This window comes from Rissa tridactyla, chromosome 4, assembly GCF_028500815.1.
Source record: "Rissa tridactyla isolate bRisTri1 chromosome 4, bRisTri1.patW.cur.20221130, whole genome shotgun sequence".
Taxonomy (NCBI): domain Eukaryota; kingdom Metazoa; phylum Chordata; class Aves; order Charadriiformes; family Laridae; genus Rissa; species Rissa tridactyla.
This window is the reverse complement of record NC_071469.1, coordinates 55,451,302-55,473,089: the sequence shown is the minus strand read 5'-3', so window position 1 is coordinate 55,473,089 and position 21,788 is coordinate 55,451,302. Positions and strand designations below refer to the sequence as shown.

The following is a 21,788-nucleotide window of genomic DNA, read 5'->3' as shown; positions in this document are numbered from 1 at the left end:
TAGTATTAATTTCTAGAGTTAAAAGCATTGCCACAGATGTGGAATGAATGGTTTCCCTGTTGCTCTGGAAAAGGCTTTCCTGTTCTATTGGTTATCTTTTAGTATCTTTGTTCCTCCAGAATTCACTCGTTCATCTTCACATTTCACCATCACAGCCATATCTGCCCAGATCACTCTTTGCTGTTTTTCTGATGATGAACACCACAATTGTTCTAGAGTTTCCTCTGAATATTTTTTTTTAATTTTATTTTCAGCTGATTTGGTTCAATCCCTGGGCTAGACGTGCCTTTGCATGCAGTCAGCACGCTTGCTTCCATTTACTGTTCTGTTCCCTTTCTCAATAAGCAACACTGTATTTCCAGAGTCTTGATAACTTCCTAATTGCTCAGAGCATATTTCTCTCTTTTGTTAGCTACATGGAAGTTGTTTGGTTTGGTTTTTTTTTTTTTTAAATGGTGCTCAATTGTTCAAGATTTATGGAATCTTTGTAAATGTTCGTCACTTCCTCATTAACAAGCGCATTCACTTTCTCTCTCCTGCCTGCTTATATGTTTGCATGCAGCCCATTCAACAAAACATATATTTTAATTCTCACAGTGGAGGAATACTGTGCCTTTCTTCTGCTTTGATTTTTCATCTTTCTAAATTTAACTGACTAGCCTTCACTGGCTCCCTTACTTTCTGTTCTACAGACGTGTACTTTTGACTTACAGCTTTTTATCACTTAAAGCCACATTAAAAACAGAACACTGGAAACAAAACAGTTTCAAAGGAATTGTAGCCTAACCTTAATGAGGGAGTCTTTGGTATTACTTCATCCCTCTTTGACTTTAATTTTTATTCTTTCGTAACTTCTTCAGTAGATTGAGTAATTTTCCAGAACCTACTTCCTTGAAATAGAAAGCTGGTATCCCTGACTTCAAATGGCTTGGAATCACTGGTACCAAGCCCGCTCTGTACAATGAAGGGGTTGACTTATTGCTAAGCACAAGGTAAAAAGATTCGTAAGTCAAAATTAATTTCTCTTTTGTTCTTTTACAGAGTTATAGAAACATGAAGATGTTTTTTTTCCTGTGTCTCTTAATGGTTGGGATTCATTCCAACAGTTATTGCTATGAACCTAATCACCAAGGTGTAAGAAACCAAAATCAAAGAGGCCAAGAAAAACAAATCATGCTACAGCAGTCTGTAGGGAACAGTGTTTGTCGGTTTGCATGTTGTTTCTTCAAAGAGATCTCTTCTCGTGAAAACAGTGGGAATGTTTTCTTCTCTCCATTGAGCATCTCTACTGCCTTTGCCATGTTGACTCTGGGTGCCAGATCAGATACTCTGACACAGATTCTTAGGGTCCTTAGCTTTAACCCACGTGAGATTTCAGAAAATGAAATACTTGAAGGTTATCGTCAACTCATGCAAATGGTAAACAGGAAGAATGCGGGGTTACAGCTGAATATGGGAAATGTCCTGTTTGTGCTTGACCGACTGAAGCCACAAGACAAATTTTTAAATAATCTCAGAAACTTCTTTGAAGGAGAAGCTTATCCTATGAACTTCAAGAGGGCTGATCAAGCCCAGGTAAAGATCAACGAATATGTAGCAGAAAGAACCAATGGGAAAATCAAGGACCTCATAAATAATCTTGATCCACTTACTGAAATTCTCCTTATTAGCTATATTTATTTTAACGGTAAGATATACATATCATATTCTCCTACTTCATACGTTATTTCCTCAGGTCTGTCTTGGATTTCGTCACCTTTTCTTGCAATATGGTTTTGCAGGTGGACTCATATCTTCTTTTCCTTCTGGTTCTCACTTACACTTAATTATAAACAAAGCTATTGGAAATTATGTTCTGCTTGACACTGATGATAATTCCTAGCAAAATTTATGGCAAATTTTCCTATATCTTTTAATACATACATTTCTTTATTTCTGAAGATTAAGTGATATATACTTTGAGGAAGGCACCTCTATTCAGTAAAGCATCTAGTCCTATACAATCTGAGGGGATTTAAGCACTTTCTTAACTGCTTTGATGGCTCAGAATTACTTTGAAAACCACTTGAGCTGGTTTTTTTTGTTTAGCAAATTCAGAGTTAAATTCAAAGAACACTGTTAAAGTAAAACTTAGCATCTTACCTAGAAGGAAATATGTTTACTTAAGAATTTTGCTGTTACTGAGTGTGTTCATGTATCCAAAGCTAACTAACTTTAGTTTCACACTCACATTCTCCTTTTTTTTTTTTTATTTTTAGTTAACTATGCCTTTACTGATAGTATGGCTGTAGTCCTCATGTGTCTAGAGGCACAGGTTTTCAACCATTTTTTTTTTGATTTGCAGATTCTAATATTTTCCAGTGAAGAGATGGACCCACCAGTATCAAATACAAGCCTAATGACAATAAGCTTGTTTTTCTTAATTAACTTGTGCAGGCTGCTTAGATACAGTCTACAGATCTTCCCAGAGCTCATGAGAAGAGGAGCAAGGCTGTAAGGCTCAATCAGTGGTCTAACAAAAGATATTGTGCCTTCTTTCAAATCTTTTCTCTCTTTCTCATTTTCTCGTATTCTGAAAACAAAGCAATTGTACCCAGAAAAATAATAATCTGTAATTTATCTGATAAAAATATCATTAAGCTTTTTAACTGAAACAGAGAAGACGTATTAGAAATGCTATTCTTTTAAAAGAAATGCTGTTCTTTCAAAGCGATTAACCTGGATACTTCCACTCTCCTCCCCAATATGAGGCTTCCCCCCAAAAGTAATTCAAAACTGTATTTTTGTTTTGCTTTTCATCTGTGTGTCTGCTCCTTGTGTTAATATCTGAAGATTTGGCCACAGATAAATGAAGCTGTTTGGAATACAGATGATTGATGTTTCTTAATTCTCTTGAACACATACTTGTTTGTCTCAAATGTTTTCAAGATAAGCTTTGTTTAGCATCAGGAAAGTCTTTCAAAACAGGCAAAAAAGCTGCTGATTTTTCTTTTACTGAAAGGTGTTTGAAGAAGGAGCAATAGATTTAGTAGCACAGTGAGGACAAAAGCCTGAGAAACCTTGTATTAAAGGTAACTTCTTATTACAGATAACTTTTACCTGTTTAAAATTAGATGTTCATCCTTACTACTGAAATGATTTCCCAGATCCTCCAAAGGTGGTGAAGATTCAGTTTTAGCTCTTCAGTTTTAAAGAAAATAGATTAAAGAATGGTATTAATAGCAAGAATAAGGATTTTTATCTTGAAGTTGAGAGTAGGTTAACCCTAATTGATCCAGAGGCTGGGATTCATCTAGAGAGGATCTCTAAAACTCAGGTACCTCTATAGCCAGTCTATACTTCTAGGCTCTTGTCCACTCTCTGTGCATTACAGCCTTCCTCCTGCAGTACTGGTGACTCTCCTCGCCATTTTCTGTGATGTTAGTGTAGTGTAGAAGTCCTTCCCTAAGGACAAAAGACTGGCAATATTTTCCTGGCTCGTGGCCAGGGGGCATGCTATTCCACTACAGTACACCAGTCCCTTATCATGCCCTGGCCAAGCTGGTCACCACAAAGTATCATACTTGGAGATTCATTATTCCACTTGAATGCTGTGAAGCATTTGAGAAAGGTGCCATCCCTAGAAGGTATCCTCCTAAGAGAGAGAGGAGAGCGTAGGTATAAGAGTTCCTTTGAAACAGGGGGAAAGGATTAACGAATATCATCTCTGTCTAATCTGTGTGCTAAATCCTAACATCCTACTCCGTTTTTAATCAAGCAAAGCTTTTTCTGAAATAAGGGGGGTGTTTTCCCTGAGTTGAGCACTATATAAAGGTTGTTCGAGTGTTTCAGGACTTTATCATTCATGTTTCTGTGATTCAGTCTGCTTTTTCTTTCCTTAAGCTTATCAAGTCAGAAGTCTTGCCAGTTACATACCTGATGATAGAAGAAGTCACTGTTAATGAAGAAACATAAAAGTAGCAACTTTTCCCATCTTTAGAGTATTGGCAGTTGTCAATTTGTATTTTCAGAGCTCAGGGCATGGACTAACTAATTCTTATTTCACTCCTTCCAGATACTAAATTAAGTGCTGTTTATGTCTATTTCACAGATGGTGGAAACAGCAGATGATAATTATTTCATTTGTACCAAGCTGCCTAGTAATCATTGTTCAAATAGAAATCAGAAGTCAAAAGGGGTTGCATCTTGTTTCATGGTTTTCTTGATGGCACTTATTTTACCTAGCATTGTGGCTCTACTTTTGCCCACTAAATTTGATAAAAAAACCTAGATTTGTTCTAGAAGGCAAAATTTACTACAGAGCAACACCTCACCTCTTTATTTAAAAAAAAAAAACAAAACAAAACAACAAACCAAACCAAAAAACAACTCAAACTTTTTCTTTTTTTTTTTTTTTTTTAAATCTGCTCAGTGGATGAGGTGGATAGCTGGAATTTGGCTTAGAGATTCCTCTCTGCTAAGGATAAGAATCTTCCAGAGTTTCACTGTAGACTGTTTCACTATGACTAACCAAGGAGCCTTTGGAAATTTAATATTGTGAATATGACATTACAAAAGGTTTCTTTTGTTGTTTTGTTTTGTTTTTTAACCCAGCAGCCTGGTAGAATTAAGTTCTTCGTTCATTTATTGGCCATCAACTGAAGTGGCATATAAAGTCCTTCTCTCTGCAAGTAACGTGAATCCCTTCATTCCTCTGGAGAATTCATCCCTCATGTCACCCTTCAGAAGTCTATTTTGGTGTGGGAATAGTGAAAGGAGAGAATCTCTTTTCTTCTGAGCTCTCATGTAAAGGCTGCATCATGAAGGCTTTGTAGGCTCCTTGAAACTGTTGTCATGGAGGAAAAGTGCACGCTAGAACACTTGGTGTCTCATCTAAATGAAGGATATTGTGGCCTGCTGTAAGGTCTGAGGGAGTTTTTTACATCACACTCTACCTACTGTGTCTTGTGATTGAATTATTCTGAGTATTCAGTAAGATCAAGTGCTCATTGCAAACTGGTTTGTCTTTGGTACAGCTGGATCAGCTTTAGTTTCTGTCATCTATGAATGTGTCCTGTGGTTTCGTGTCCCCAAAATATCCTGTAACTCTGTCTCTTATATTTCAAGCTGAATGGGAAAAACCTTTCGATCCAAAATACACTAAAAAGAACAAATTCTTCGTGGATGGGAAGAAGGCTGTTGAAGTCCCGATGATGTTTGGAATGGGCCTGTTCAAGCATGGCTATGATGAACAGCTGTCGTCCACTGTGGTGCAAATGGATTACAAAGGAGGTGCTTCGGCATTTTTTGTTCTGCCTGATAAAGGAAGAATGAGGAAGCTAGAGAAAAATTTGTCGTGTGAACGTATGTCAAGGTGGAGGACATTAGTCTCAAAAAGGTATAACTCTGCAGTTCTTGCTTCAGGTGGTAGGTGAGGAGACACATCAGTTTCAATCCACTGGGCTATGACACAGAATAAGGAAAATATTTTTATTTCTGTTTTAATCTACAGAATTCCCACTGACCAAAGTCGAAATCTGGCTCTCTGATGTCCCTGTGTTTTCATATTCAGTACTGCATAAAGTGAAAACCTTCACAGCTTTAGGACTTTTGCCACTTCCACATTTTGTTTCCCATCTTTAACTCTCCACAGACCCTAGTTTTCTGTCTTAAGACCTCTTCTCACTTTTTAGGGGGAGGTCTTCTGCCTGCTCCTATTTACAAGTAAATTCCTACCACTTCCCTTCAGCCTTTTCTCTTGTCTCTTGCTTCCTTTCTGCCTATTACAGTTACCAATAATGGCACATTTAATGCTGAAATAACAACTTCCATTGGGCAATTGCAAGGACAAAGCTCAATGACAAGGGTATAGAGCAGCTGGCACATTGCAGAGTCACTATGTTCAGGCTCTCTGAAGACTTAGGAAGGCAAAATTGGAATAAGCTACACTTGCTTCAAGGTAACTTTGAGACCAGGAGGCAGAAAGGTTATATTCTTTCTAAAAACAACAGTAGACTCCTTCCATTTAGTGTTGCGTAGTAGTAGCCTTTGATGGGACAAAATATGTGTACAAGCATAGGCACAATACGGTTATAGAATCAAGCCCTGGTGTTCATTCATGAATGTGATGTGTCACGCTGGAGACCTTCACGCATACATATTTGAAAATTGTATTTTAGGTGGTCAGTTCTCAAGACAAAAATGACATTCTAATACAGAAAACAAAAACCAGTGTCACGCTCTTAACTCCGATTCACTGTTAAATCTTATCAAAAGAATGTAATTTTTTTTTGTTTAAAAAAAAAAAGACAGAAAAAATGAGGTAATTCTCTGTGCACCTTCACAGTTTTGAAACTTCTGGGAGCAGCTATTCGGTTTGTGACTAAAATCACTATAGGACAAATAAAATGGGGAATAGAGATACTTATGAATCATTTTTTGTCAAAGAAATGCAATTACCTTTAAAATTATCAAGAAAATGACTAAATTCAACTGGGGGGATTTATATTTCCTCTCTCCATCCTCTCCCCACTCCCCAAACTGGAATAATCTACCTAAAAGCCATGAATGGGAGATGTAAATCTTATAATCTAAAAAGGCATCAGTGTCAAAGACGAGCTTGTTTCATGCAGCTCCCCATTTTTCACCATGACAGTTCTCTCCTGCAAAATAGTGACACAAACTCCTCCTTTTCCCCTCTAGTTTTCAAAGCAGCCAATTGTCTTTGCTATTATTTGGAGTCTCTGGGAGATCTCAGTAAATGGGTTTCAGGTAGGATATGGAATGATTTAAGGACTGTGGGCAAGCTGGTTTTGTCCCTGTTTCTCTGTCTGCAAACTGCTGTCGACACAAGTTGCAGAAGCATTGTGAGGAGCATTTTTCATTACTGTTGGCTGCTGAACAAGGGATGGCACCAAAGTATTGCCAGTACAGGCAGCTGAGATCTGTGTAATGTCTGAACTGTGGAGAAAACATCGCTTTGTCTTCTCTAAAGTGTATCCCAGTGCTTCCTGCCTGGTCGCATTGCTGCTGTGTGCCTATGGCTTTCCCCTTCCTGCATGTTGAAAGCAAGTGGGGGCTTGTGATTGAGTGTCTTGATGTAATAGCAAGCCAGATGATTCAATGATAGGTGCATCCTCACTTGAGACAGCAATCAGCACAGTCAGAAATTAGGCAGAAGTAAGAGATCAGCAACCTGTTATCAATCCACTAGAACTCTCATTTTTGGGTACCAGACAGACTTGGCATTAGATGCTGTGCTACGCTGGAGGTATGGGCCCTTTCCTTCCCCCTTGTCCACTGGGTGACTTGCTCTTTGGCCAGCTTCATGAAGTGTTCCACATCTCCCTGACCTGGAACCCTGTGTGGCTGTCCTGGTTTCTCACCTGAAAACAGTGCCAACTGTCAGCATTATCACTAACCTCGGTCTCCTTATGCTGCTTCTAGCTGTAAATGTTGGCTTTGACCTTTGCAAAGGAACTGTTAAATCCTTACTGAAAGAGCAAGGAAGAAATGAGTCAGAAATATGGAGCTTTCATTAATTTATTGAAAGCAGCAAAGTAGTCAATTCCTGCCCCCTCGCCCTCCCCCCCCCCCCCCCCCCAAAAAAATGAAATTAAAAATTGAATAAATCAGACATTGGACTTGACATAGAAAAAGAATGATCTATTGAATAACTATATTCTGTTAATGTTCTTTTGTTTTCTTCTTTGTCATCTATACAATCACCACCACATATTGTCCCGCGCCTTTGGTGTATAGCTTTTTTTTTTCCCTGTCCTGATTTATATGCTAACCACACAAGGCCAACATTTTTTTTTTTTTCAAAAGCGGACTTCGATGTGCTGGACTTTTTGTGCCTAGCCCAAGACACCCAAAAGAATCACTTTTTCACAAGGTGAATCCTCTGCATCCTCAGTCAAGGGGCATGAGGAAGGTGCTTCCAGCAGAATGCACAAAATATCACTAACTTCTGAAAACTGTCAGGTGAAGATCCTTAGGGAGGTAGAGCTGTACTGGTGCGCTGAATGATCACTGGGTCAATCTCCCTGTTCACCTGTTGGCTTACTGCAGACTGTGAGCCAGCAACCTACAACCCCGTCCTCTCAACCAGCCTTCCAACATTGTTATAAACCTTTTCTTCTCCCCAAATTAATGTCATCATACACCTCCCATATAGGCTTAAGAGAGCCTGCAAGCAAAGTGTCTATGGGGAGAAAGCAAAATGAGTTTGTCTCTTGGGGGTCTCTGTTATGCTGTGGTATCTGATCAGAAGTTTCACCATATTCTTGCATTTCTTTCCTGGCAGCTCAGCAAATATTTATCTTCCGAAATTCACTCTTTACGGGACATATAACCTAAAAAATATATTATATAAAATGGGCATCATGGATGTATTCACTGATAAGGCTGACCTGTCTGGGATCACTGGGCAGCCCCAGCACAGAGTTTCCCAGGTAAGTCATACTGCTTTTTGTTTTATGGGCCTATGGTTACTGATACTTGCATGACTTTCTTTACAACTATTCATGATGCAAAACTTGTGCAAATGGGCTTTGCTTCACATGAAAAGGCAGCTGTTGGCATACAGAGCATTTTGCCTATGTTACTTGTGCTGTCGGTGCAATTAAGTTGGAGCAGGTTACAAGTCTGTAATTTTTTAATCTAGGAGGCCTTTTTGATGTGTGTGGGGCAACCTTATAAAACAGACATGACCAAATCATCATCTATCCACACCGTGGTACCTTCCTGCAACGTGTTGTTACAGTCATTACACTGCTGCTTCTGTTTGTGCCTACCTTCTGTAACCTGCCGCTGGGGAAGTAGAGAGCTGTAGGATGTATCACTGCTTGTTTTTTATGGAGGGGAGGGAAGAGGAGAAACACTTCTTACTTTTGAACTGTTTGGGGAAAAGGAAAATGCAGTTATGAAAATGTTTGGCTTCAAGCCTACGAGCGATGACTCTCATTAGTGCCAGGCCCTGGCAAAAGCTACAGGTAAGTCATATTTCAATAAATCTGGAGTTTAAAGCTGACAATCAGTGCAAATTTCATTGTCTAATATGAACAAAACAATGGCCCTCATGACCTCAGGTGTAAGTTAGTGAACTAGAGTCTGTGAATGTCTTGATTTTGCAAGGTAAAGCTGACGTGATTCTCTGCTCTAGCCCTCCATTTCTGGCCTTTCTCCTTTGCTCCTATTTTTTCCAAGACATTGAAGAACATAGGAAACGTAATTTCAGGATGCTGTTCATTGTGCTAATCTGCATGTTAATTCTTCAATTATATGAACTTTTAATAGACAGTTAAATATGATCTTGCTCTCTTAACCTTTAGTCTGGCTCCACAGATCTGCACGAGTGGGAGCAGGGAATAAGAAAAGAAATAAAGCAAATGTTTTCACTAGCAGGGATGTGCCCCTTCACCAGTGATGCACTTTTCCTCTGTGGGGCTGGGAAAGCTGTGCTGCATGTAGATTGATGATTATTTTTTTTTTTTTCTAACTCTGCTGTCTTTGTGCAGTGGACTCACACCTGTCTGTCTGATGCTTGTTTCTTACCAATAACTTCTTCGGGGCCTTTTATCTCAAGTGCTTATTGGGTGACTAGTTTTGTACCCCCTTGACTTGTCTGTAACGTGTCTGTTTCTTCACAGGCTATTCATAAGGCTGTGGTAAACGTGGATGAGACTGGAACCGAAGCAGCAGCTGCCACAGGCATGGAAATAGTGCCTATGTCTGTTCCGATTACCATTAACTTCAACAGGCCCTTCCTAATGGTCATAACTATGGAGAACAAGATACTCTTCATGGGAAAAATTGTGAACCCTCTGAAAAAAGATTAAGTTGATGTGCATATGAGGTATGCGGTGATCACCGCTGCTGAATCAAGTGTTTGACCTGATGAGTATGGCATGGCTACAGAGGGCTCTCCACCTCTTACCTGATGATGTTATTCACTGTTTTTTGTAGATGAGACTCTTCATCGATTTAAATTGTCATAGTTGCATGTTTGTTTGGGCCTTGGTTTTTTTTTAATTTTTTTTTTTTTTTAAGAAGGTTGCATTCAGGCAGAACTGTCATTAGATCTGGGGCAAAATGGGCCTGTGTGATATTGACAGCATAGAAACATCTTCTAGCAGGGAAGATGAGGAGCATGTGGGTGGAGAGGGTTGCGTAAGCCTGCTTCTTCCCTCGCAGCTGCCTTCTCACCTTTTTTTTGCGTTGACTGACAAATGGGTACAAGTTACGGCACTTTACTACTTGTGCCCATTTTCCTACCAACATGAAGTTCATACCTAGCATAGATCTTGACATGCATAATGTTTACTACCTTGCATAGTACCATTGTTGTCCAGTGAGTCTATTACATCCTTGCCTTTCAGCTGTTGTCCCAGCTAGGCTGCTGCAAAGGGGTCATAGAGAAGGTGTGTTTTTACCCTGCAGATATATACTGGCCTGCCCACTGTTTCTGTGAGAGTTTACAGTCCAGACTCACTCCAGGGCAAATGTTAGAGCATCTAAGAATTGGGTCTAAGAAAAGACAAGTAGATCAGATCTCTGCAGTCCAGTGCCCTGGAGACAACCTTTGTGAATCAGATATACAGCTCAGAGCAGCCAAAAAACTACTTCTAGCCTATGCCTGCATGTAAACCAGCTTCTGGAATCCACCAAGCAGCAGGAAACACAAGCTATCCCCACCCTGGTGCCAGTGCCTGTACCGTGACTGTCTGGCCCTGGGAGATTACCCATGGCAGTAAGCACCATTCCAGTATTGTTTGTAGGATCAAGCACCCTACCAGTAACACCTATACCCCATAAGTGACACTTACGGTGTCTCTTGACGTAACCCCTTCTGTTCCCAGACTGTCCAGTAACACAACATTGGTACTCTCTTCCTTCTCTGCTTCATGGTTAGCATAGCCACAATATTATAAGGATCTGTTTTCACTATTAAGATACACAATACTAAAAGTTACATTCATAATGCACGTGCTTATTTATTTTTTTCTTGTTTACTTTCCTACCTATTTTTTCTTCTGTTTTTCACAACATCTATCGTCATTTTATTTCTTTCCTCATGTTCATGGTATATATCTGAACTCTGGTTGCAGGAGGGGTAAATTATTGACTAAAATGGGTTAGTCTGTTAATAGGTATTAAGCATTAACACCAGTCTTTGTACAGCCTTGTAATATGCAGACAAATGTACTACGGTAGAAGAACAGCAATGAATAAACATGACATTTAAAAGTTTCTAATTTTGCTATTTTATTTCTGTAATTCAGAGTTAAGACTTAAGTATGGTTCAAGCAGGGGTTTTTGACTGGTTTCAACAAACAGTTATTAATATACTGCTCATATATATTAGATCAGCACGGTAATGCCAGTAATGAGCTTCAGAAAGCCCTCTGCCTTTGGCCAGAGCAGTAAATCCCTATTCAGCACATAATAGGTTATCTCTGTTAAGAGGAGAACTTTTTGGGAAGGTTGGACATTTCTTTGATGCAGAAATGTTTATTTCAAAGGCTATAGACAGTGTGCTGCTTCTACTATATCAAGTGTGTAGCTTCATGTGTGTTTCTCATATCTCTTCTGAAAAGCTCCCTCTTGACTCCCTCTAATAGCTATGTAACCAGTCTTGGCATGTGTTTTGAACTGTGGTTCCTGTTATTCCCTAAACAAAATACGGGCCATCCAGATCATACATTTTTTAATAGATTATGACAGGAAAACAAGAAAAGTGCTTAGAAGCTATAAGCTTTTTGTAGATGAGCCCACTTCCAAATTAAAATCACAGTGGAGGAAAACTCATCTGTGTGGCATGCAAATCAGGCAATAAGGAAGAATAAATTTAGTATTTCCCAAACTGAAAACTAGAGGTACTCAGTTTGTTTTCATTTGTCTTGGACTACGTCACTGGATCCATAGCAGATCTTGACAGAGGGTGTTTTTTCTACACGTTCTTACAGATCTTTGTAATTTATATTGATCTAGAGGCACTTCAGATCTTGCTAGGTCACAAGCAGTTTTCTGACATAACCAGATCTGGCAGCTTGCTTTCTTGTAAAAACACATAGCAATGCTTTTGGATGTAAATCCAAAAAGCCCAACTTAAAAAGTAAAAAAAAAAAAAGCATATCTACACAGCAAAGTTAATTAGAATTATGAGAAAAAACTTCAGAAACTAGAAGTCATGATCAAATCAGGGAACACCCACCACTAAAAAGAACAAACCCACCACATTGTGTTTCAAACTATAATAAGAAAGGACAAGGATAACTTTGAGAAAAAAAACTTGCAGAAGTCATGGCATATAATAATATAATCATTTTCAAAGACATCAGAAACCTGCCAGAGAGCCTGAGGGACCAGTAGATGTTCAAAGTGTAAAAGAAATACTCAGAGGGGGTACTGAGAAACCAGAAAAGCTCAATCCATTGCACACGTTCTTCCCTTGCAGTGGTTAAGCCTGAGCAACTATTTCAAGTTGAACTAAACATAGAAGAGTTTTTAGAAAAAAAAAAATCAAAGACCAAGTAACAACAAATTGTCATGACTGTTTAGGATGCAGACAAGAGCTCTTAGCTGTCTCAAAAAGAAAAAGGTTAAGCTTTCCACTGCGTCCAATGCATCAGTTAGACTGGTCTCTGTAACCAGAATAATAAGAAGTGACAAATGTGACGTAAGTTTAAAAAAAAAAGATGCAAGTGAGCATGCAGTGAATTGCAGAACAGTTAGTCCAACTTTGATATTTTGGAAACTAGAATTTGTAGTTGTATGGGTAAGTATGACAAAATATTGAAGAACTAACAAGGCTTTCATAGAATCATGAAATTGTTTATGTTGGAAAAGAACTTCAAGATCATCGAGTCCAACCTAACACTGCCAAGTCTACCACTAATCATAGAATTTTAGAGTGATAGAATCATTTTGGCTGGAAGAGACCTTTAAGATCATCAAGCCCAATCGTTCACAGAGCACTACCAAGTTGCCACTAAACCATGTCCCTCAGCACCATGTCTACCCGTCTTTTAAATACCTCCAGGGATGGTGACTCAACCACTTCCCTGGGCAGCCTGTTCCAACGCTTGACAACCCTTTCAGTGAAGAAATTTTTCCTAATATCCAATCTAAACCTCCCCTGACACAACTTGAGGCTGTCTTCTCTTGTCCAATTGCCTGTTACTTGGGAGACCGACCCCCACCTGGCTACACCCTCCTTTCAGGTAGTTGTAGAGAGCGATAAGTTCTTCCGTCATCCTCCTTTTCTCCAGACTAAACACCACCAGTTCCCTCAGCCACTCCTCATCAGACTTGTGCTCTAGACCCCTCACCAGCTTTGTTGCTCTTCTCTGGAGACGCTCCAGCACCTCAATGTCTTTCTTGTAATGAAGGGCCCAAAACGGAACACAGTGCTCGAGGTGGGGCCTCACCCGTGCTGAGTACAGAGGTACAATCACTTCCCTAGTCTTGCTGGACACACTATTGCTAATACAAACCAGGATACTCTCGGCCTTCTTGGCCATCTGGGCACGCTGCTGGCTCGCTTTGAGCTGGGTGTTGACCAAAGCACCCAGATCCTTTTGTGCCAGGCAGCTCTCCAGCCACGCTTCCCCAAGCCTGTAACGCTGCGTGGGGTTGTTGTGCCCCATGTGTAGGACCCGGCACTTGTTGAATCTCATACCATTCGCTTCGGCCCATTGATCCAGCCTGTCCAGATCCCTTTGTAGACCCATCCTACCCTCAAGCAGATCAACACTGCCGCCCAACTTGGTGCTGTCTGCAAACTTACTGAGGCTGCACTCGATCCCCTCATCCAGATCATTGAGAAAGATATTAAAGACAACAGGCCCCAGTACTGAGCCCTGGGAAACACCATTTGTGACCGACCACCAACTGAATTTAACTCCATTCACCACAACTCTTTGGGTCTGGACATCCAGACAGTTTATTACCCAGTGAAACGTATGCCCATCCAAGCCATGAGCAGCCAGTTTCTCCAGGAGAATGCTGTGCGGAGCGGTGTCCAAAGCTTTACTAAAGTCTAGGTAGATAACATCCCCAGACTTTGCCTTGTCCGCTAAGTGGATCACCTTGTCATAGAAGGAGATGAGGTTAGTCAAGCAGGACCTGCCTTTCATAAACCCATGCTGACTGGGCCTGATCACCTCGTTGTCCTGTATGTGCCGTGTGATAGCCGCAAGTTGATCTGCTTCATAACCTTCCTTGGCACCAAGGTCAGACTGACAGGCCTGTAGTCCCCCTGACCCTCCTTCCAGCCCTTCTTGTAGAAGGGCGTGACATTTGCTAGCCTCTAGTCAACTGGGGCCTCCCCAGTTAATCAAGATTGCTGACAAATGATGGAAAGTGGCTTGGTGAGCATTTCTGCCAGCTCCATCAGTACCCTTGGGTGGATCCCATCTGGCCCCATAGGCTTGTGTGCACCTAAGTGATGTAGCAGGTCACTCACCATTTCCCCTTGGATTATGGGGGGTTCGTTCTGTTCCCCACCCCTGTTGTCAAGCTCAGGGAGCTGAGTACCCAGAGAAGAACTAGTCTTAACCATTAAAGACTGAGGCAAAGAAGGCATTAAATACCTCAGCCTCTTCCTCATCCTTGGTCACTATGTTTTCCCCCCACATGCAATAAAGGATGAAGATTCTCCTTAGTCCTCCTTTTGTTGTTGATGTATTTATAGAAACATTTTTTATTGTCTTTTATAGCAGTAGCCAGAATCCTTTACCAAAGGAGTCTTTGAAAGAGTTGATGTGTGTGTGGATTACAGTGGTTTGATTGGTATACCTCACATGGGTCAGAAAAGAGATAAGATTCCTCAACGAACCATCTCCAAAAAACCCTAAGATAATAAGGAGGGAAGACCCTTTATAAAAAATAATTTCAGGCAGGCATTATTCAGAGAAGTCAGAGATCATGTGGGACTTTAATAAATTATGAGATGACACATTTTGTTGTTGGTCCCACCTTGTTCATGGGTAGGGATCTCACGAAACTCAGTGACTGCCTGATAAAATGGCAGAGGAAAATCACTGCCAATAAATACAAAGCAACAAATACGAGGAAAGAAGCCCCTGCTTTATATATATGGTGCTGTGGTTAGGCATTGCCACTCAGGACAGAGATTTTACAATGATGCTGGATAGGCCGCTGGATAGGCCACTGAATATGTCGTCTCCATGCTCAGTGCTGGTGAAAAAGGCAATCAAGCAGTGGGAGATACGAAGAAAGGAAGAGAGAGAAAGGAAACATCAGTGTGCCCCTGTGCCATGGTATGCCCATATTGTGCAGCACAGGATATTGAACTAGATGAACCTTTAGTTTAAGCTAAGAGTAGCCATTTTGTAAGGCTTATAGGATAATGTTATCTATACATAAACTATACATCTATGGGCTCAACTTAGAGCCAAAGCCTAAGTGTTTATTTCCTTTTGCTACGCCCGAGGGTGTCTAAGACAACAGTATTGGGCTGGCAGTTAAGAGCATTTTTATTTCCACAATTAACAGCAATGCTTCTATCACATACTTTATTGGTAAGTGATAGAAAAGTTCATCACTTCATAGCATCTTATAAGATAAAAGGTTGTGTGGAACATTTTCATCATTGCTGTTTGAAAATGCTGACAAAGCCAATGCATTCCTGAAAATGTTCTGATTTCTCTGACTCTGCTTTCTTATATGGAAATTGCTCCCTCAGACAACTTCCAAGAAGTTTTTCTGAGAGAGGATTTTTAAGGTGGGCAATAAGGGCTACAGGAAGAATCTGGGTACTTGCACAATCTGGGAAAGTTTCTCAGATGCAGAAAAAAAGTTGAAGTGAACATTTGCGAAGTAGTTTGTAAGTAATACAACGCTGAAGTTGTAGCTCAGTTATAAGCCTACTACCATCAAAGATGAAGTAGGGAACCTCAGCTCAAAGGATTTATCAACTTCTTAGCTTTGGCTGTGCACTGAGTGCCCATGGAAATAACTGGTTTTACAATAAACTATGAAGGGAAATGTGTTTAGAACATGCTGGTAAAAAAATGCCTCCTTTGGAGACAGCGAATCCTCTTACTTAGTCCTGGCTTGCAGGATTCTGTTTCTGGTGAGGAGATCCTAGTCATTGTTCCTCACAAATTACCTCAGGACGGATCTCAACAGTTCGGAGATCTCCGAAGAGCAGGGGATGCTAAGTGTCATCTGTGCTGTAATATTTGGGTGTTGGGTTTGGAGTTATAGTAATTATGAGTGTGGAGGCGAATTAGAAAAACAAACGTGTTTGTTAAGAGATTAATTCAATCATCATTAGTATGAGAGCTGGAGCATTCACAAAGGCTGGAGACCAGTTCAAACTGGTTTTCATAATCCCCACCCACCTAAGTTCTACCAAAGCCATTAATTTAAAAACATTGCGTCATCAAGGGAAAAAAAATACTCTCACTGGCTGATCAATGAACCTGAGAGCAGGACATTGTCACCTAGAAGTTCTTGTGACCTGATTAACCTTCTTGCTCTCTACAGCTGAGCCCCCTTCTTGCTGACCCCAGCCCCAAGAGTGCCATAATGCTCTGCTGCTCTATGGAAGAAGACATCTGGTATTCTGTGAAAATCAGTCTGGGCTTTCCCTGGTCCCTAAAGGTTGACTTTTGCTGAAGAGTCTTGCTGTGACTCATTTGGGAATGCTTTCCTCCATGATTCTTCAACAGGTTCTATTGACCATTGCCCTCCAAGCTGATGGAGGGAGCAGGGGGTAAAGGCATGGTGTGCCAAGGAGATCAGAGTGGTCTGCAGGTGACTGTGGGTGGTGTGAAAAAAGGCAGGAAAAGAATGTCAGAGGGATATCAGTATGCAGGAGCCAACACTAGACAGGATATTGACTGGTTTGAGGTAAGGAATTTTTGATCGGTGCTGAAATAGTCACAATTCCAACAGCTTTCTGTTAAAACTAAGAAAATTGAGATGCTTGTGAAATGGCTCATGGCATGGAAAAATAGGGGGTTTTTTTACTTGTCTGCATGTTGGTCTAAAGTCGGATTTTTAAAAGCTCTGCGGTGTTGGCCTAAATCTTCTCCCAATAAAGTTAAAAGCTGTGGCAGGAACATAGTTTAATCTACACTATATCCATTCAAAATAAAATTGAAATCTGCTTCCCTTCTGTATTTGTTCCCTGGTGGCCTCCTATGTTTGTACCCTCATTTTCAACAGAACAGTTCTTACAAGGAGTAGTAAACAAGGTAAATTGCCTCTGTGGCTTGCAAGACCACTTTCTGGGTCCTTTCTTTGAGCATTAGCCAAAATCCATATTGTGCGCTTGGGCAGCTGAGCTTCTGAGTCACAGAATAATGTCATTACTGTTTACTTCAAGCCACTTTGATCAGCCTTACTTGATCAGTTGTGTGATTAAAGGTAGGCACTCGATTCGGTATCGCTCAGGAGTACAGAGGAGGAAAAGGAAACAATTCAGATGAGATGGTCCCAGATAGCAGGGTCAGTGGACCAAATGGGAAGGTGAAGAAGTACTTTTTAATGAAGGCTTTCAAAGTAATGTTAGTTGCTTAAGTCTTGAATTACTCATTGGGATGGTTCTTGTTAACTATATTTTCGTGTTGTATAGACACACATTTATTACAATTTTAAGTACTATATTGCTGTTGGAAACCCATAATTAATTGATTAATTTCTTTCTTTCTTTAACGCAAGAACATTATTAGGAAAGAAGGATGGGCCAGTAGTTACACAGCATTGGGCTGGGACTTGGGAGTTTCTGATTCCCTTCCCAGCTCAGTCACAGGTTCTTTTTGTATAAACTTAACTTCCTGACTGCTTATAGCTACCCATTGAGGATGATCATCCTTTCTTTCTTTGTTTAAATAGCCAGAGCAGGATTCAGGTGCATTGCCACAGGAAAATAGTATGATTTTAAAAGCACAACATTGGACTGGCAGTAGATGAAGAGGTTCAAGTGAAACAATCCCTGCTGGCCTGGTGCTTGGGTCAAGCTGGAAGGTGAAAACATAACTTTTTAGCAAGCACAATGATCTTATCCTTCTCCATGTTCCTCTACCAGACTCTTGTGTTGTAGGTACTGGCAATAGGTACTTGCATTTTCTAGTCATGAATGGAAAAAACTTCTGGTAAAAGGATTGGCTTGGGCAGTGTCATGTGGTACCTGCAGATTACTAATACTTGTAATTTATGTGTGCTTAATCACCTCTCCTCATGCTGTAATGTACCCAGGTAGCTAGAACCTCTTGGATGCAAGCACTAAGCACACCAGGAAAGAAGACTTCTGTAAAGTCCGGAGGACTTTTTATGGAAGCTTGCAACTGAGGAACATTCCCAATTTCTCTTTGAAGCTCTATAAAGCTGCATCCTGCAGACCATAGATTTTCAAATTGTGTATCATCATTACCAACGGAGGTGCCATGGTACCAAACTGATAAAAAATTATTCTGTCTTCATTAAACTCAATGAAGAACCGAAATGATGCTCAAGGCCATTGAAAATAACTTTATTTTCACATCATTTTATCTCAATGAGGAGGTTAGATGTGTCATTTTTATCTTACAGATGAGAAAACTGAAGCCCATCAGACAGCATTATTGTCCCGTAATTTCCTTTCTAGTAGCTGCTGTGTTTTGGATTTATTATGAGAATAATATTGATAACACATATTGTATTAGTTGTTGCTACGTAAAGTTTACGTTAGTCAAGGGCTTTTTCAGCTTCCTATAGAAGCTGAGAGGGAGCATAGACAGGACAAACTGGCCAAAGAAATATTCCATACCACAGACATCAAGCTCAGTATATAAATAGGGGTTGGCTGGGGGGGTGGAATCCACGTTCACTGCTGGAGACAGGCTAGGCAATGGATCATTGGGTGATGAGAGCAACTTGTGTTGTGTCACTTTATTTTGTATATTCTTTTACTATTATTTTTTTTCCCCTCCTCCTTTACTCTTCTATTAAAATGTATTTATCTCAACCCACGAGGTTTTTTCCCCACTTCTTTTCTCCCTTTTGTCCCTGCCCTATGGGGGACACACACAGGGAGTGAGCGAGTGGCTGCGTGGTTCTAGTTACTGGCTGGGGTTAAACCACAACAGTTAGTGATGTTCCCAAGGTCAAAGCTGAGCTGCTCAACAGAGATAGCAACCTATCCTCAATTTTCAACCCAGTGGTTCTCTCATCAGGCAGTCCTGTCAACAGTTTTGGGGGTTAGAAGGAAAACAAAATGGAATACATACTATTCTTTCACAAGACCTCTGTTGGAAATCATTCGGATATGTAAATCTCAGAAAGCTATTGTGTTACTAATACTAGTATTACAGAAACACTCAAGTCTGAAAAGAAACTTCATGCATGTTACATGCAGAAATAATGAAAAACAGGCCTTCTTTTGAAAGTTTTTGGGTTCTAAATAAAGGCTTCTCCTCTCCTGCTCCTTTTTCAGGAGGGCTCAAGTCTGCTATAGGTCCTGTGTCGTATCTGTCAACCAGCACACTTCTGAAGCAGCAGTAGGAGGTTTAGTTGTTATTGGTGCACCATACATGTAACACACCTGCTACATTTTAGTAGGTAATTTGTAACTGGCACTGGTTTTTCAACTGAAAAATGGTGTTAACTCATGGTCATTGCCATTGAAACAGTATACATATTTTTTAAATCTAGTTCTTGCTCTCTACTTAGTTTATACATATTATTAGTGATGCTAATTCAAATGAAAAACACTTCGGTGACCAGAACTTGCCCCTCCTCATGAATGTTCTTGTCACTGTGTACAGACTGTATTTCATCCCCATTTCATATTCCCTTTCTAAACTAATGGATTTTGCCTTCCTGGCAGGGCAGCAGAGGAGGTGCTCCAAGAAGTGTTGAAAGTATGGCATGACCACTGTGGGCAGATTGGGCCTTTTTTCTTCATTCTTCAAACCTCATCCAGACTAGAAGAACCATAATTCACCAGACATGCATACATCTTCCATCATTTTTCTCTGCACTCTGACTGCCTGATCCTGCCCAAAGACTATTAAATAACTTGAAAATATTAGGGGGAAGGGAGGGGAAGGCAATGTCCATTTCCTTCCTAATTCCACACTAAGTTTCCTTCATATTGCTGCTATGTCAATATACTTGTGGTCTATGTACTTTACACTTAGAAATCTTTGTGTTACTTTGGATATAATAGATCTATAGGGACAAAGATTTTTTTGATATTTAAGTAACCTGTGTGTCTGTGATGTGTAATCCCAGGACAGCTATTGTTGTTGTTAAATTGACACAAAAACTCTTTAAACCTGCTTCAGAATGATTTGTTCAAAACAAAACAAGCTGGCAGGAAGCTGTTTGCAAGCTGTTGGTAAATGTATGAAATGTTACAGGGGTCTATTTCTTCTAAAGAAGTCAAAATGCGAGTTGAGGTGCAGTATAGATACTGACCTACCTGAAGTGCACAGTAGTAGCATAGACTTCTGTAATGTAGACTTTGTCGTGGTTTTAATTTTCAGAAGGAATAAACCACATTTGTTTGGTTATTTTGGTATTCTGGACTTTGATTTCTGTTAAAAATATGTAGTAGAGAAGCAAAATCTAGTTCAGCGGATGATTGATCATTATGAATCTGGTTAACGTGGTTTCATGACATAGTTTTAGGACTGAAACTGTGGTCAGTAGGGAGGTGGGACTGTAAATGGCTCGTGGCAGTATGTGGTACACCTGGCACGAATGCATCTGTTCATCATTTTAGGTTAAAGCTGGTGTAGCACCTTATTGCTGCTGCTCTAATGAAATCCGAGGGAAATGCCTTGTTAAAGCGTACCTTAACATTATTAAAAACAAAACAGTAATTACAAGGCCTCACAAAGGAAAAAGAAAACAAGAGGCTTATAACCATTTTGAAACACAGTTCGTCCTTGACCACCATGACCTGTTATTCTCCTACGCTTTAGTGAGTGAAATAATTTTTGATTTTTCTGTTTGTGACCATTTACAGCCAGAATTAGAAGGAACAAGTGAAAAGGAAAGAGGAAAAATAAACGAAGAGGAAAACAAAGAAGGGGAGTGCCAAGACAAGGTTTATCTATGTTCTGTCTCCATGTTTATCTATGTTTGTAATGTCAAAATTACACATATGAGTAAACAAGTACAAAGGAAGAAGAGTCGTCACAAACGGGGAAATGTATTTCATGTCACCGCTCAGTCACGGACTTTGTTGTTAATGGGAAAAATTCAGTCAGCTTGGTCCACTAGCATTTTATTCCTGTTGGAAAAAAGTTAATAGAAACGAGCAGTCCTTTTTTTTTCATACCAACAATTTAAATTTGTGTGAGGGGGACAAGGAGAAGGAGAAGTGAGTGTGCACATGCAGTATGTGCATGTGTGGGAGTAGAGAAAAGAGATTGCTACTTGTATTCCCACCACCTGCCCGAGGCAGTAACTCAGATGCACACAGAACTGAGATGTACGAAGGGACCACATCAGTCAGAGTAGGAAACCCATCAGGGAAACACGTCTATCACATACCCTCTCAATGGCGTGCAATTGCAGCCGGGTTGAGAAGGTACAGGCAACAGGTTCAGAGTCCATATTCGGGCTGAGGATCAGGAGGCAGGTTTGGCTCTGGCGCGATGTGGGGAGAGCGCCGAGTTGCTGTGGCGTGTGGCTGTCAGCTCCACGTGTGCTTCAGCACAGCGCAGAAAGTCTGACTTCTAGCACCAAGAGTGAGCGTCTGTTTCCAGTGGTTCCAGGCACAACCTCCTGGTTTCCAGTAGGGTCCTAATTACACAATGTTTGCCCTAAGGTCCTCCACTTGG

The 21,788-nt window shown here is 40.4% G+C and overlaps 1 protein-coding gene across 1 annotated transcript; it reads left to right on the top strand.

Moving 5' to 3' along the window:
* The first annotated feature begins 1,284 nt into the window (after window positions 1-1,284).
* Window positions 1,285-9,821, top strand: LOC128909183 (alpha-1-antiproteinase F-like). Its single transcript, XM_054200518.1, has 4 exons — window positions 1,285-1,687; window positions 5,107-5,377; window positions 8,288-8,435; window positions 9,633-9,821. The coding sequence occupies exons 1-4, from the start codon at window positions 1,300-1,302 to the stop codon at window positions 9,819-9,821; spliced, it is 996 nt and encodes a 331-aa protein (XP_054056493.1). The 5' UTR covers window positions 1,285-1,299.
* Window positions 9,822-21,788: the final 11,967 nt, after the last annotated feature.

Bases quoted from the DNA above. Each gene is read 5' to 3' on its own strand.
- LOC128909183 (XM_054200518.1), top strand. From the start codon at position 1,300: ATGTTGACTCTGGGTGCCAGATCAGATACTCTGACACAGATTCTTAGG. The intron at 5,378-8,287 runs GTATAACTCTGC...CTTTCCTGGCAG, and splicing joins AGGACATTAGTCTCAAAAAG to CTCAGCAAATATTTATCTTC. The intron at 8,436-9,632 runs GTAAGTCATACT...GTTTCTTCACAG, and splicing joins CCCAGCACAGAGTTTCCCAG to GCTATTCATAAGGCTGTGGT.